The 15,294-nt window shown below is 47.0% G+C and overlaps 3 protein-coding genes across 5 annotated transcripts in view; 2 read left to right on the top strand and 1 right to left on the bottom strand.

The window, feature by feature from the left end:
- Positions 1-6,937: 6,937 nt before the first annotated feature.
- Positions 6,938-11,938, bottom strand: drg2 (developmentally regulated GTP binding protein 2). Of its 3 annotated transcripts, none has more exons than XM_080524059.1 (14): positions 11,922-11,938; positions 11,174-11,283; positions 10,687-10,847; positions 10,464-10,553; positions 10,236-10,296; positions 9,722-9,812; positions 9,525-9,597; positions 9,310-9,400; positions 8,609-8,706; positions 8,371-8,447; positions 8,026-8,114; positions 7,866-7,924; positions 7,577-7,630; positions 6,938-7,311 (listed from the first exon to the last, which is right to left on the bottom strand). In XM_080524059.1, exons 2-14 carry the CDS (start codon positions 11,235-11,237, stop codon positions 7,225-7,227), a joined length of 1,095 nt encoding a protein of 364 aa, XP_080380185.1. In that variant the 5' UTR covers positions 11,238-11,283; positions 11,922-11,938; the 3' UTR covers positions 6,938-7,224. The 3 variants fall into 3 exon arrangements, with proteins under 3 accessions (XP_080380185.1, XP_080380186.1, XP_080380184.1); XM_080524060.1 differs by lacking the exon at positions 11,922-11,938 and adding an exon at positions 11,742-11,869; XM_080524058.1 differs by lacking the exon at positions 11,922-11,938 and adding an exon at positions 11,534-11,595.
- On the top strand, positions 11,855-13,801 carry gfer (growth factor, augmenter of liver regeneration (ERV1 homolog, S. cerevisiae)). The gene is made up of 3 exons (XM_080524066.1): positions 11,855-12,090; positions 12,682-12,878; positions 13,046-13,801. The coding sequence occupies exons 1-3, from the start codon at positions 11,872-11,874 to the stop codon at positions 13,206-13,208; spliced, it is 579 nt and encodes a 192-aa protein (XP_080380192.1). The 5' UTR covers positions 11,855-11,871; the 3' UTR covers positions 13,209-13,801.
- An 895-nt stretch (positions 13,802-14,696) lies between these two features.
- The window catches only part of syngr3a (synaptogyrin 3a), a gene marked incomplete at both ends in the record, with an annotated part of 5,886 nt that continues 5,288 nt past the window's right edge, over positions 14,697-15,294 (top strand). The window contains one exon of the mRNA XM_080524065.1: positions 14,697-14,798. Within this exon, the coding sequence (XP_080380191.1) occupies positions 14,697-14,798 (102 nt within the window). The remainder of the gene's footprint in view (positions 14,799-15,294) is intronic.

Below are 15,294 nucleotides of genomic sequence, written 5' to 3' on the forward strand. Positions count from 1 at the left end.
ACCTACACCCCACACCTACACCCCCACACCTACACCCCACACCTACACCCCCACACCTATACACCCCACACCTACACCCCACACCTACACCCCACACCTATACACCACACACCTACACCCCACACCTATACACCACACACCTACACCCCCACACCTACACCCCACACCTACACCCCACACCTACACCCCCACACCTACACCCCCACACCTACACCCCCACACCTACACCCCACACCTACACCCCCACACCTACACCCCACACCTACACCCCCACACCTACACCCCCACACCTACACCCCCACACCTACACCCCACACCTACACCCCACACCTACACCCCACACCTACACCCCCACACCTACACCCCCACACCTATACACCCCCCACCTACACCCCCACACCTATACACCCCACACCTACACCCCCACACCTACACCCCACACCTACACCCCCACACCTACACCCCACACCTATACACCCCCTCACCTATACACCCCCACACCTATACACCCCACACCTATACCCCCACACCTACACCCCCACACCTACACCCCACACCTACACCCCCACACCTACACCCCCACACCTACACCCCACACCTACACCCCACACCTACACCCCACACCTATACACCACACAGGTGTATACACCACACAGGTTTTTAGCGCCACCTGCAGGAGTAAGCACTCCCTACTCTGCCTGCATTGCATTATAAGCACTTCTCTCTCTGCTTTCCCTCGCGTACATTCGAATGTGTGAAAATGTCTTGATCACCACACCTACACCCCACACCTACACCCCCACACCTATACACCCCACACCTACACCACCACACCTACACCCCCTCACCTATATACCACACACCTACATCCCCACACCTATACACCCCACCAGTGGCGGACCGGCCTTCTGGATCACCGGTCTGTGACGCGGGCTGGTGGATCTGTGGGCTGCGGAGCCGGTGGTAAAGAAAGATATGGCCGAAAGAAAAGGGAGAAAAGGGGCAGCCCACTGCTCCGTCTCCCCCCGGTGTGTCCAATCCTCCTTTCACGCAGCTCTGATCACCCTGACAACCCCTGATTACCCTGACAACCCCATATCACCCTGACAACCTCGAAAGTCCGAGGGCCGTTTTGTAGTCTCTGCACCACACCACACAAACAACCGCACAACCCCTAGACCGTGAATGAACCCTGTTCTAGCTGGGGGCCCTCTCAGCTGAGCAGCTCTCCAACTCTTACCCCAAACGAACCACACCCTGACCGCAGAATTAACTCGAACTTAAAACAGGAACGACACTATTATTTCCGTAATAAGTAAAGTCGTAAACTAAAACTCGATTAGCAATAACAATGTCAATAATATCATTGTTTACATTTAATTCTAGGGTCTTAGGTGAGCTTACCTTGCATAGCCTGGGATGCAGCTCTGAGTAAGACAGGTTAACCTGGGCTGAGATGGAGACCGTTCTCCCCTCTGAGGGGTCTTGGTGGGCAGGGTGGGTTGGTCCCGATGCCTCCTGAAACCTCCTGGGGCTCCCTGGAGCCTGCGGTCCTGTAAAGGAGGCCCGCAGAGACGTCTGGCCGCTCTGCCCTCTCTGCGTGTGGGTTAAAACACTACTCCGCTAGCCTCTAAAGTCGCTGCGCTGGTCCCTGCCTGGACCCTCCATGCCTTTGTCTTATAACCTTCTGCCCACACACACACACACACACGCGCACGCCCCATAACTCACTCCCACACGTAAAGTCACGCAAACTACAAAGAGAGAAACAGGATCTTGGTAGGGGGCGAAGCCTTCTTTACCTTGATGGAACAAGACTGTGTTTATTTACCTTGATGGTTCCATAAGGACTACTTATTGTCCTTGTACAATGCACATTGGAGGATAACAAGAGAGAGAGGTAATCGGAGGACGTAGAAGGTAGATGACCATGTCCATTCTGTCCTGTAATATGAATAGGTTGGGTAAACATACTGCCCCCTATCCCCCAGTGTGTGTGTGTGTGTGTGTGTGTGTGTGTGTGTGTGTGTGTGTGTGTGTGTGTGTGTGTGTGTGTGTGCGTGCGTGTGTGTGTGTGTGTGTGTGTATATGTGAGATCAGAATGGTAGGAGCTTAAGTACACAACCTTACACTGGCCACTGGCCTAACAATACGACAGGGCCATTGTTGGTTAAGAGATGGATGCACGCTATCATCATACCACACTGACTAATTACACCCACAGGATCACGATCTGTTATATAACCCCCGCATCAACAATGACCTGGGATGTGTGTGTGTGTGTGTGTGTGTGTGTGTGTGTGTGTGTGCGTGTGTGTGTGTGTGTGAGTGGGAGGTTATCAAAACTCACACACAAATGACAGAAAAAAGACAAACACACATGCACGCACACAAAAAAGAGACAAACACACACACACACACATCCCTCTCTAGAGAGAGGTAGAGATAGGCTACCAGGCCTTATACAGTGGCTAAGCTCTGTTACTGAGAGCCTCTTCGCAGATGGCTGATCCTGGTCTGGTTATAAATGGCCCAGTGGCTTCCTCTATGGGCCGTAACCTTATAGGCTACATCCTTCCATAGTCCAAATCCATCCTGTGGACCAACCGCACTGCTAATGACCTAGTATCCTTTTTTTTTAATACAGTTGATCTCCTTGTATCCCTCTGAAATGGTAATGGTATTTTGTTTCTGTCTGAGACTTTAGGCGGCGGCTGTGACGCAAGGAGGTAGAGCCGGCGTCTAATGATCGCAAGGTCGGCAGATCCGTGGTTCAAACCCCAGCTGGCCACATGTCGAGGTGTCCTTTGGGCAAGACACTGAACCCCAAATTGCTCCCAATGAGCAGGCCGGCACCTTGCATGGTAGCTTGCCGCCATTGGTGTGTGAATGTGTGTGTGAATGGGTGAATGAGAGGCCGTTGTAAAGCGCTTCAGAATAAGGTGCTATATATATATAAGTCAGTCTATTTACCATTTCCATTTACTTCCGATTGCTCCCTCAGCCTAGAGAGAGGTCCTGTGTTTTAGATTCAACCTTTTTTGTCATTACAGAGTACAACGAAATGTATTTTTCGCTCTAGGCACATGTTCAGCTAAAGTCAGCTCTCCTGGAGCAATTAAGGGTTAAGTGCCTTGCTCAAGGGCACAAAGGCAGTGGTTAGGGAACCTTAGACCTTTGATTCCAGCAACCCTCCAATCTCCAGCTCGCATGCAGCTCCCTCCCGAGTCAGGGATCGAACCAGCGACCGTCCGATTGCTAGCCGGCCTCTCTAACCTCTAGGCTACCGCTACCCCCAGTTGGTAAAGCACTAAGGTCGTGAGTTTAATCCTGTGGGATCATGCATCCCAAAAATGTATATGCATGGCTTATATGATATTATTATTATAATAGGATATTATATTATATTAGATAGGTGATGTCTCTAGATATACTATGTCTGCCTAACCCAGGGATGTGGTGGCAAGAGGTAGGTAATGGTAAACCCTCAATGATGACTAGTAGGGTAAACCCTAACCCCAAACAACACTAACCTGGCATAATAGGTGGGTATATCCATTTCAAACAGAGTTTACCCCCCACTACACCACTGGTCTCGCCAGTAGAGTCTGCTTGATTAAATGTTTTGGGAACAGGCATCTACTGAGAGCTTTATGACTAACGAACCTCAATGAGAGAAATGGTTTATGAAAACCTCAATCTATACTTTGGGTCCTAGGATATATTAGAAACCTTGCAGTAGTGTTCCATCCCCATTGAAGGTAGACGGCTAAATGTGTCCATGCGATGAAGGGGTTTCTACAGCAGGGGGCAGCAGAGGTTCTCTGGGAGGAAAGCCTGTTGTCAACAGACAGCATTACTGTCAACGGAACAACTTACTTTTTCTCCCGAAAATAAATGTATAACCAAGTTAAAGCAGTAGGCCTTTTGATCATCATGTTAACAATATTCACTCACAAGAATTGTAGATAAATACACAGGTCAGTACGGAGAGGAAGAGAAGAGGTAGTGAGGTAATGGGATGACCATATACCTTTCACCCTAACCCTAGCTTTAACTATTCGTGAACCCTTAAGTGAACCCACTTACCATTTACCATAGCCCTACAACAGGAACCGGTGTCCAATTACATTGTTTACTATTTGCTAATCTCTCTTGATGCTCGGTGTCAAATAAACATAAATAATAAATAATTTATTTTGGGGTGTGCCAGCTGCCTCTTTGGGTGGCACAGGCCCACCCTGCCACACCCACTGCTACACCAATGTACTAGTTACTGCCCAGTAACACACTATAGTGTTACTATAACAACACAGTCCATTAGACCTACATTGGGAGCCACACACTGGTAGGTAAAGCAACAGGGTACTGAAATAATTTGACTTCTGTGGGCTAGATGAGGCAGAAGAAAATACAATACTACACAATTCTGGCTGATAGGAACTAACTAAGGACCTTGACTTTTAATTAGATGTGAATTTCAGACAATACAATTTCAACTGGAGTCCATCTAATTCCACACAAGGTGAAGAGTACAGTACACACAAATGAGACCAGTAAAGACAGTCCATTTTGATACCCATCTGAACTACCAGTGCACATGGCCTCCCATATTCAACACCGCACACACACACACACACACACACACACACACACACACACACACACACACACACACACACACACACACACACACACACACACACACAGACACACACACACACACACACACACACACACACACACACACACACACAATAGCCATGCCATATGGGGGCAGCATCAAGTGTCATGCCTAGCCCACACATAATGTCCACTCCACTCTCCCTTACCTTTGTCCCCCCTCTTCTCTCCGTCACTGTCCTTCCATCAATCAATTTCTCTCCACCTCAAGTTATTCCAAAGCAGAATCTCTCCATCCATCCCTCTCTCCAGTGAGACATGGCTACGACATAATAATTTATTTCAACGGACTTCGTGGACTCTTTTTTCCACACACACGCGCCGCGCTCGCAATGAGTTTAGGTGCGTCGTTCGCAGCCTCTCGGACGCACTCTCCTTCTCCGCTGCCCTCTCTCTCTCTCTCCCCCCTCCTCTCTCTCTCTTTCTCCACTCGGCTGCGTTGTATAGACCCAAATTGATCCGTTTGAATTTTTAATGCTGCTATTATGTCTGTGTTTTGCTAATGAATGGAGCAGCAACGGGCTCTAGGCTCTGAGGAGGACAGAGTGCGAGCGGCGACCAGAACGCTCTGGACATAAGAGGCGTCAACAGCAGGGTTCCGAGATAAGGGACCGTGCAAGAGACTGAGGTCAAATGTGAACACTGTGAAAGGTGAGTTGGAGTGTAACCTAGGTAATAAAGTGATCTCAAAACAACAACAAAAACACACTCACATTCAGAACTGGAGTGAAAGTAGGGTGGCCACGTTTTCAAACCGCGAATACCGCACGTTCATGCACGCGCAATTACGCACGCACCATAGGGGTTTTCATCAGTATGGGGGACAGTTATTTCAGCTTTTAGCACACCTAGTTTTTCCTGGGGGGATTGTTGCGATTGTTATTGTTGCTGTGTTGTCGACGCAGTTCTACGCAGTTGTATGTTTGGGGCTGCTTTAGTGGTTTATTAAAACGTTGGATTCGTGCATTCGACTTGATCGCCTCCGACTGGTATGTGGAAATATTACAGTATTATTATTATTATTATTATTAATTGTATTGAAAACCGTTTTTGCAGTGAATGTTGAAAACGGGGACATTATTTGTTGGGACTCAGGTGGACACCTAGCTTGAAACCGGGACAATCCCGGACAAACCAGGACGTGTATGAATGTGTATGACATGTGAATGTTCTCTCTCAGGTAATATTCTCCCCTAGTACAATCTGTGTTTCTCAGATGTCTGTCTAGTTTATAAGATTATCAATATTGCACCCTCACCCCTGAAAGATTTTTTTTATCATTTTAATGTCTGAACAGAACAGCAGTCAACCGGACCTCCACAAGAGGAGACTCAGACTGTGATTCCTAAAAGAAAGCCTCACACCTTTGGGCAGTGAGTGACCAATCTGCAACTCAGGCATCTGACGATGGAATTCCCTCCCCTCTACCTGAAGAAGCAGGAGGACTTGAAATCCTTCTCCATGAAGGACAAAGTGTGGATCAAGGCGCAATAATCCTGTACACACTGAATAATTCTTAATGCACTCAAGCCTCAATGTGTCCTGTATTTATTGTATCAGGCTCTCTGTTGTATTTATATTTACTGTATCTGTTATATCCTATTATATCTATATATAATTAAATTAAGTATTATAAGTATTAAGTTATGTTTAGTTAGGGACTGTGGATTCTGAAAGTCCAATTGCCCTACACCCAGACAATAGACATTAATTGTATACAAATTCAAGCAACCAACCACAATTGGCTCCAGCTCTAAAATCCAACCTGGGTTCACTATGAATATTATTGTATCTTATATTTTATTATTATGAACAGTTCCACCAATGTAAATAGATAATCAAAGGGTTAATTACTGTACATACCCACTGTAGGCAGATAACAATGTCCTCTTCAGTCCCACACCTCTGTTCTCTTCAAGTAAATGTAAGTTTCTCTCTACTTTTACTTCACTAATCTATGGTCTGAGCATGATTTACGACTGCATAAGTAGGTGAGGTGTAGTAATACTAAGACCTTTCCCTGACTCATCAGATGTGTAAAAAGCCATTAAGACACTACGGTTCAGAATATCCGCCCTTTATCTTTCATATAAAACGTTCATATCTTTTATATAAACCTTTGGACACATGAACGCTGTCATTTAACCGAACCCTCTCATGATCCTCACTAAAGGATCATGACATTCCGCCGCCCCCCCCCCCCCCCGGTCGCCACACACACACCGAAAAGAAAAAAGATCACTGGATCCACCTCAAGTTTTCTGGAATTTATTATTTCTCCATTTTTCATTCTGAATGCATTTCCTGTGTCAACAAAGATAAAATGTACAGATCCTCTTCTTCTATAAAGTCACATCAGATCTGTTTCTCGATTGTTTTGTAATAAACAAAATAAGAATAAGGGGGCTTTTTGTTTGTTTGTTGGGAATCAGAATCTACTGTACAATGGTTCTGAACATGAATGAACTTTTGTTTCAACTCCTTCCACAGGAGTGTAACTCCCCCCCCCCCTCCAGTCTGTCCAATAGGAGGGCTTGCTTTTTACTTCTTAACGATCTGAATGACGTCCTCCTGCTCCAAGATGTGTGTGAGTCCCACCCTCTGGGGGCTGTACTTGGTGCTAGTGCCCTGTAAGACAGAAAACAAACCTGTTCAAGAGTCTTAGGTCACCATGGTTACCATACCTTGGGAGACGCTGTCACTACCTGGCCATGCTGGAGGGGACGGAGGTACCGGTGTGTTGTTTTTTCGAACCACAAATGTCATTTTAAATAATTAAACTAAGTTCTAACAATGTAGTTAATAATTGTGTCCTTTCTAGCTTGGCCAACTACGAACAACAAAAACACAGTTAACCAACTTGTGCTAGCAGGGCACAGGGGAGCTAACTTACCCAGACCAAGGCATACTTGAAATGGCTGGCTAACGTTCTGTGGATTCGATGACACTGGAGGTGGAGAGAGAAACAGATGTTTACCAGTTTGCACGCGTGCTACAAAGCCATGCTGTGCTGTCCCAAGAACACGGTTAACAAGTTAGCATGTTTAGCTTGTCTGGAGGGTAAACAGTTATTCTGTCATCCTCCAATCAACATGGTCCAGGACTAGGCTGGATCCCAGTCTGGCTCTGGGATACTGCCTGTGGGAACGTTTAGACTGGATGTGGGCATGGTCAGTGCTTACAGCATGTTCTACAGAGGCTCCTCTCCTCATGATGATGGCGTCGCCGAAGTCTGGACGCTCTGAAAACCACAAGTCCCAGAATTACACAGGAGACGCACACGATGGAAAGAAAGATAGATGGATACATAGATAGATAGATGGACAGATTGAGAAGACCTACCTCCTCTCTTCTTGGTGTAGAGGCAGATCAGAGACAGGTACTCCCACAACCTCTCCAAAAGGTAGTCCAGGTTAAGCTTCATCCCACAGCTACGACAGACACACACACACAGTGAGTGAGACCGGTGGTTGAAGCTTGCACACTCACAAGGCCTCTCTCTCACACACACACACACACACACACACACACACACACACACTCACACTCACACTCACACTCACACTCACACTCACACTCACACTCACACTCACACTCACACTCACACTCACACTCACACTCACACTCACACTCACACTCACACTCACACTCACACTCTCTCTCTCTCTCTCTCTCTCTCTCTCTGACCTGATGACAACACTGTGCGGTCTGTGAGCCAGACGGTCCACCTCCTCAATGGAGATCTGATCCACCTTGTTGTACACCTGCAGGTAGGAGTGCACACACGCACGCACACACACACACACACACACACACACACGCACACAATAAATGACCACGCAATGACCACATCTCACTGCAGTCATACTGATGATTGTTATTGAGTCGTGGCTGGCGTTCCGTAACAGAGGGGCGTTCTACGTACGTATAGACAGGGCATGTACACTCTGTTTCCCACGATGACGTCGATGAAGTCGTCTGGCGTGCTGTCCTCTCGGAACAGAACCTCCGCGTTAAAGATTTCTGAAGGAGGAGGTTAAGGTTCTGTAGGGACCCGTCTGACTGCTCCGCATCAACACACATTCTGGTTCTGGTCAAAGTGGACTGCACTTATATAGCACCTTATTCCAAAGGGCTTTACAACGGCCTGTCATTCACCCACTCTCTCTCTCACACACACACACACACACATACACACACACACACACACACACACACACACACACACACACACACCAACGGCGGCAAGCTACCAACGCAAAGCGCCGGCCCGCTCATTGGGAGCAATTTGGGGTTCAGTGTCTTGCCCAAGGACACCTCGAAACAGTCGGGGAATCGAACCGCCGACCTTGCGATCATTAGACGCCGACTCTACCCTCTGAGCCACAGCCGCCCCGCAATCTGCTTGTGTTCAAAGTGACTGAGACAATGACGCAGAGAGAGAGAGAGAGAGAGAGAGAGAGAGAGAGAGAGAGAGAGAGAGAGAGAGAGAGAGAGAGAGAGAGAGAGAGAGAGACGGGACAGAGACAGACACAGAGAAAGAGACAGAAGAAAAGAGAGAAAGAGAGTACTGGAGAGGGGTAGAGTTGTGACTGTCCCTCACTGGGTCTCAGAAGTGAGGGATACTGTATTCATGTAGGATCAGCTGGACCAGCTTCTCTGAGCACATAGTGAGAGGGACGGTGGAGTTGTAGGAGAGTCCTCCACCTTTCTTGGGCTAAACAAGAGGAGAAGGAGACGCATATTATACATCAGTAGACCACATTACAATATCTCAAGGGTTGTGGATTAATAATAATCAAAATGACTGAAAAATAATAATAATAATAAAATAAACTGACCTTGAAATAAATATTTGGTTTTGATCGGTTGAGTCTGATGCCCACAGACTCCAACTCTTTTTCCAGGAGGTTCCTTGTAGGAAGAGAGAAAAGAAAACAATGAAAACACTCAAATAAACACTCAAATAAACAACATGGGAATGGAGTATGCATGTCCACAATCACAGACACAGACACACACACACACAGACACACACCTCTGGACGTCTCCCTTGGTGGCATCCAGCATCATGATGACAACGTCTGCTGTCCTGGCAACAGCGATAACCTGTCGACCTCGACCCTTACCTACGAAACACCCACAATACAGGTCAGGAGGTCAACAACACAGCTCAGGAGGTCAACAACACAGGTCAGGAGGTCAATAATGCGCTAGAAACGTCTGGAGACACTTGTCATTTTTGGAGACTGACGTCAATGTTATGGTTGCTAGCAAAAGTAACTCTGTGCGGTAGCTAAAAAACACCAAATATGCTCTGATTTGACCCGAGTTTCACTAAGCTTGGAGGTAAGGTATATTGATATATGACATATACTGGAATTCAATTCATTACCATTAATTAGCTACCGCGTGCACTGTCTATGTAACAATCAGAACACAGATGCCTGTCTCCAAAAAGGACAGGTGTTTCCATTCTGCAGTTTGTGAAGATATTGACATGCATAGTGTATACACAGCAGACAACAACCATGTCACCATGGTTACCATACCTTGGGAGGCCCCCTCGATGATTCCTGGCAGATCGAGCAGCTGGATGTTGGCCCCTTTGTACTGAGGAACACAGGCCAAGGTGAGCCACACATCATATGGCAAGGCAGAAGAGCCCACACTCTATACTATATAGAACTATATGTTCTTATGGCAAAGTGTGTGAGTGAGTGTGTGTGTGTGTGTGTGTGTGTGTGTGTGTGTGTGTGTGTGTGTGTGTGTGTGTGTACCTCTATGACTCCAGGGATGCAGGTGAGAGTGGTGAACTCATAGTTGGCTGCTTCGCTGGCCGTTGACGTCATCAGACTGAGAAACGTGGACTAGAAAAGAGGACAATGAGACTCATTCACTTACAAGTACACACAGGCAGCGGTAATCAGTCAGGTTGTGTGCGAGTGTGTGTGTTTATCTGCACAGAATCTGATAGCCAGTCACTCTCCCAGCACGACTTACCTTACCCACGGAGGGGAAGCCTATGAGGGCGACGCGCGCGTCTCCTGACTTCATCACATCGAAGCCCTCTCCTTTGGCGCCGGCATTCTTGGAGGGCTCCAGTAGCTGAGCTCTGTACTTGGCTAGCTTCGCCTTCAGCAGGCCCAGATGGTATTCAGTCGCTGCAGACACAGGAAGGGTGAAAAAGGATCCAAATCTAAGTGGCAATTCTTAGGTGCTGAGTAAAAACGAACAGTTCTTGTATAGAAAGACACCTGCACACTGATCATTTAATTCTAAAGATTTTCTGGTGAATGACGATATGAAAATCTCACAATTTGTAAAGTGGCATGGGAATGCGCAAATGTGCTTAAATCAATAGATTGCACACATGCATCACAGCACAATAACTGACAGAGTGACAGATAGGTTTTGCATGGAAAGCAAAGGAGCTGTCATGTTTGGCCAACTCGCTGAACAGCTGAGCTGGCCGCTTCCACTAGCTCACCTTTGTTTTTCTGAGTCCGAGAGATCTCTCTCTCTATCTCCGCTATCTTCTCCAGGATCCCCATGTTGGTGAGGTGGGCTGGTGGTTACACGTTGTTGCCTTATTATTCCCTGTGAAGAAGTCAGAGAACTCATAACATGAGAGACCGAAACGTGTCAACGCTGATTCCCAATAGCCGGGGTTAGCTAGCCAGCTACGTTACCCATCTATCTTAGCCTACTGTGAGAGGGACGCAATGCAATAGTTAGTGAATCAAATCAAATGTACATGCTCGATAGTTCGAATTTTAACAAGTCAACAAAGTACTAAACAGACATTGACAACATGATTGTAATGTAATAAGTCCAAGCGGTATTTTACACTTTGATTCAGGTTAGACTTTGCGGCATGCAGAGAGAAATGACATCACAGACCGGAACTGGGAAGTTCCGCGCTGATTGCACTCCGGTGGGGAACGAAACCTAGAACTATCTACACATGACTTTCCTAGTTATCTAAATAATGTTGTTGGCAGTCTAACAGTATTGACCTCAAGTGGAATATTTTTACTATTGATATAAACACAAACCTGGTGTCAAAAGACGTGAACATTGACAGCGTGTTATATATAACAAGGAAGGAAGTGTCCTTCAGCAGCTGGTAAAGTTGCAAGTTGACACTTGACTCAGAGGGAGATCAGTCGCAGCGCTGTGCTGGACATGGCTGCGTCCACAGGGTCGAGAGCAGCATCCACCTCCAACACACCCACCGGGTTCGAGGGCTTCCCGTTGACCATGACCGGCGGCAGACCCCCGGAGGACAGTCCAGCTAAAGAGCAAGAGAAGACCGCTGAATCGAAGAAGAAGAAGCCATGCAGGGCTTGCACGGACTTCACATCGTGGATGAAGGTTCAGAAAAAGGAGCCAGCGGTGACACAGGTGAGTCGAGTTCAACGGGGGCCGTTGCCATCGTCAGTGCAAACATGAACGGTAATACTATAGGCTGTCCTTTAGGACTTCGGTTTATGGTCATGAATGAAGCCCCTTGTTTGAGACAGAGATCCCTACGCAGGGTATGCTACTGGCTAGCTGATGAAATGAGTCTGTTGCATTTGTAAGTGAAACCTGAGTACACCTAGAAGCATCGTAGTCTATGTCTTCCAGCTCTGAACGGAACGAGAAGGCTATGCCTGATCTGAATGGGACATGCAATCTTGGCTTCAAGAATATTGTAAACTCTGATAGTCTGTAAGTGGAAGATGAGTAATGATGACTTGCATTATTTCCTATCAAACAGCACAGGTTGTTTACTAGTATATTGAGTCAAAGTGTGACTTACGTGTGTGTGTGTGTGTGTGTGTGTGTGTGTGTGTGTGTGTGTGTGTGTGTGTGTGTGTGTGTGGTGTGTGTGGTGTGTGTGTGGTGTGTGTGTGTGTGTGTGTGTATGTATGTATGTATGTATGTATGTATGTATGTATGTATGTGTGTGTGTGTGTGTGTGTGTGTACGTACATACATACGTACATACAGGAGCCCCAGGCAGAGCCGGTACAGTGTCCACTGGACAGGGGGGAGTTAGGGCGTAACACCTGGTCCTTCCTCCACACCATGGCAGCGTACTACCCGGACCGGCCCTCCTCGTCCCAGCAGCAGGACATGGGCCAGTTCATCTCCCTCTTCTCCAAGTTCTTCCCCTGTGACGAGTGTGCTGAGGACCTCAGGACAAGGTCGGGGGGATGGGCAAAACATTTGAACGTTTAAAGGATAGTGGACAAATGGACAAATGGACACATTTCTAAGACACACGTCAACGTCCGTCATACAGTTTCGAATCCCATTTCTCTGAGCGGTAAGGGTAGAGTGTTCTTCTAACGACATCATTTCCTCTCCACAGATTGAAAACCAACCAGCCCGACACGAGCAGCCGCCACTCCCTCTCACAGTGGTTCTGCCGCCTCCACAACGGGGTCAACGTTCGGCTAGGCAAGCCCGAGTTCGACTGCTCACGCGTGGACGAGAGGTGGCGAGACGGATGGAAGGACGGATCCTGTGATTGATTGCTATGCCTAGGGGAGGGACTTGAGTGATGCAAAAGCAAACTCTCAAATGACACCCTTTCTTTTGTTGACACAAGGTTCTAGTTTGGACGGAAGATTAGAGCGTTGTGCGCTATTGGGCACAGCCAGTGTTATAGGTCCTGAAGATTGTTAAAATCTAGAGATGATATCGAATGTACAGCAGAGGGGATGGTCCAAATGATACGCTACGTATAATGTCAATCTATTGTGTATATATACAATATATATATGTGTTTTAAACATATCTGATGTGCTCGCACTGTACATGTTTCCCTGAAGAAGAAAAAAACAACTATTTTTTAAAGAACTTGAATTACCCCTGAGTGATAATATATTTTACTGCATGATAATTATAGCTATATTGCTGTTATTTTAATTATGTTTGTATCTGTGTGCTCCTCCATTCTGGTCTGAGGGTATCTCTCTGCCTGCTGTGTGTCTGAGGAGCAGGGTGATAGAGAGGCCATGTACCGATAATACTCTCCTCCCTCTCTTCCTCCCTACCTTGATCTTATCTCTGTCCTGACATCACATGACTTTCACCTGTCTGTTTTGTGTTTAGACTGAATGAATAAAAGCTTTTTCTCAAGGAACATCCGTGATTCCGTGCATTCCAATTGTGATACATCAGTGATTTGTTAAAGAAAGAAAAGGAGGAAGGATAGGCCCATGTCTACAGTATGGAACGGTTCCAGTATGTGGTGGGAGAGGGAGGGAGCCTAGGTGTCAAGACATGTGAGTGGTATTAATACATGTCCTGACCTGCACCCGCAATGTACGGGTTTATTTTTGGAATCAACCGTGATCATACAAAATATTCTGATTCCAGAAGATTGTGAGCACTGATTGAACCCTCACCTGGAGGAATAACAATCACATCTGTGACCGACACTGTGACTGTCAGGGCATTGACGGCCACTAGCATTGATGTGACGATGGTGTTAACTGATGGTTTTAGACAGATGAGGTGAGTAGTGCGCCCTCTGCTGGTTGAAGTACAGAAACGGGATACAGCTTATTATGGTCCACATGGAGAGATGCTGCAGTCTCTTGCTGGGAGGAGGGAGAGTGGAAGGCTACCCAATAAACAGGCCTGCCTATACTATCACGGAGAACAGCTTTATATGACACGCTAAAATACAGTGAAACTAGACAAAGATTTCTTCTCTCTCCAGAAAGTCCCCGCCGTCTATCCTTCAGTGTTCCGTCCATTGCCATGGTTATATCATTATGAAGCGGTGCTGATGCTGTGGACGACGCTGAGTGCCAAACCTCTGTGTTGCTGCAGCTGTTTTTGAGACAGCTTCCAGTGCACGGGCCCGCCTGTTCGTGCACGCCCCCGCCCAATTGCGTGTGTCACTGTGCACTGTGTGCGCGCCCAGACCCGTCCCTATACAGTCCAGTACCTAACCGACCACGGAGCCCGGACACTGACACCGAGAGAGAGCGCACCGAGAGAGCGAGAAGATGGACGGAGTGGGATCGTTCGGAGCGGGCCGAGCCGGAGCTGCCTTCGACCCGCTGGCCTTCGCTAAGCAGCCGCAGACCATCCTGAGAGTCCTGTCTTGGGTAAGATCGGCTCTACTCGGGGTTATCCTCCGCTGGCCTGCCGCTGGTGCTGTCCGTGACGTGAAGATCACAGCAGAAATAGGCTGTATAACCCACCTCTAATTGATGGGCAGCGTCTGGGAAGAAATTGTTTGTCAAATAACGTTTTATCCCAGTGATAAAAAAAAAAGGTGTGTCTTGTTTTAGCGCTTGTTTGTCATTTTCTTAATTTGAATTCATGACGATGTCAAAATGGATGTGGCCATAAAATTGATTTCCTTTAGCCTAGAGATGCTTTTAATCGGCTGCTCTGTTGCGCTCTAAAAAGCAATCCGGCGTTTTTTTTTTTTTTTGAAAATGCAGTTTTTCTCTATGGCTGATCTCTCAGAGCTAAATATAGGCCTATGTCATATGATTATAATGTATTGGCTATACGTCTATAGTGTTATGTGTGTTATGAAAGACCACCACAATTATTCTACCAGCGTTCCTCCGCCTCTCCTCTCCTCGCGACGGA

Source organism: Nansenia antarctica (assembly GCF_963989245.1).
Source record: "Nansenia antarctica genome assembly, chromosome: 2".
Classification (NCBI taxonomy): Eukaryota; Metazoa; Chordata; class Actinopteri; order Argentiniformes; family Microstomatidae; genus Nansenia; species Nansenia antarctica.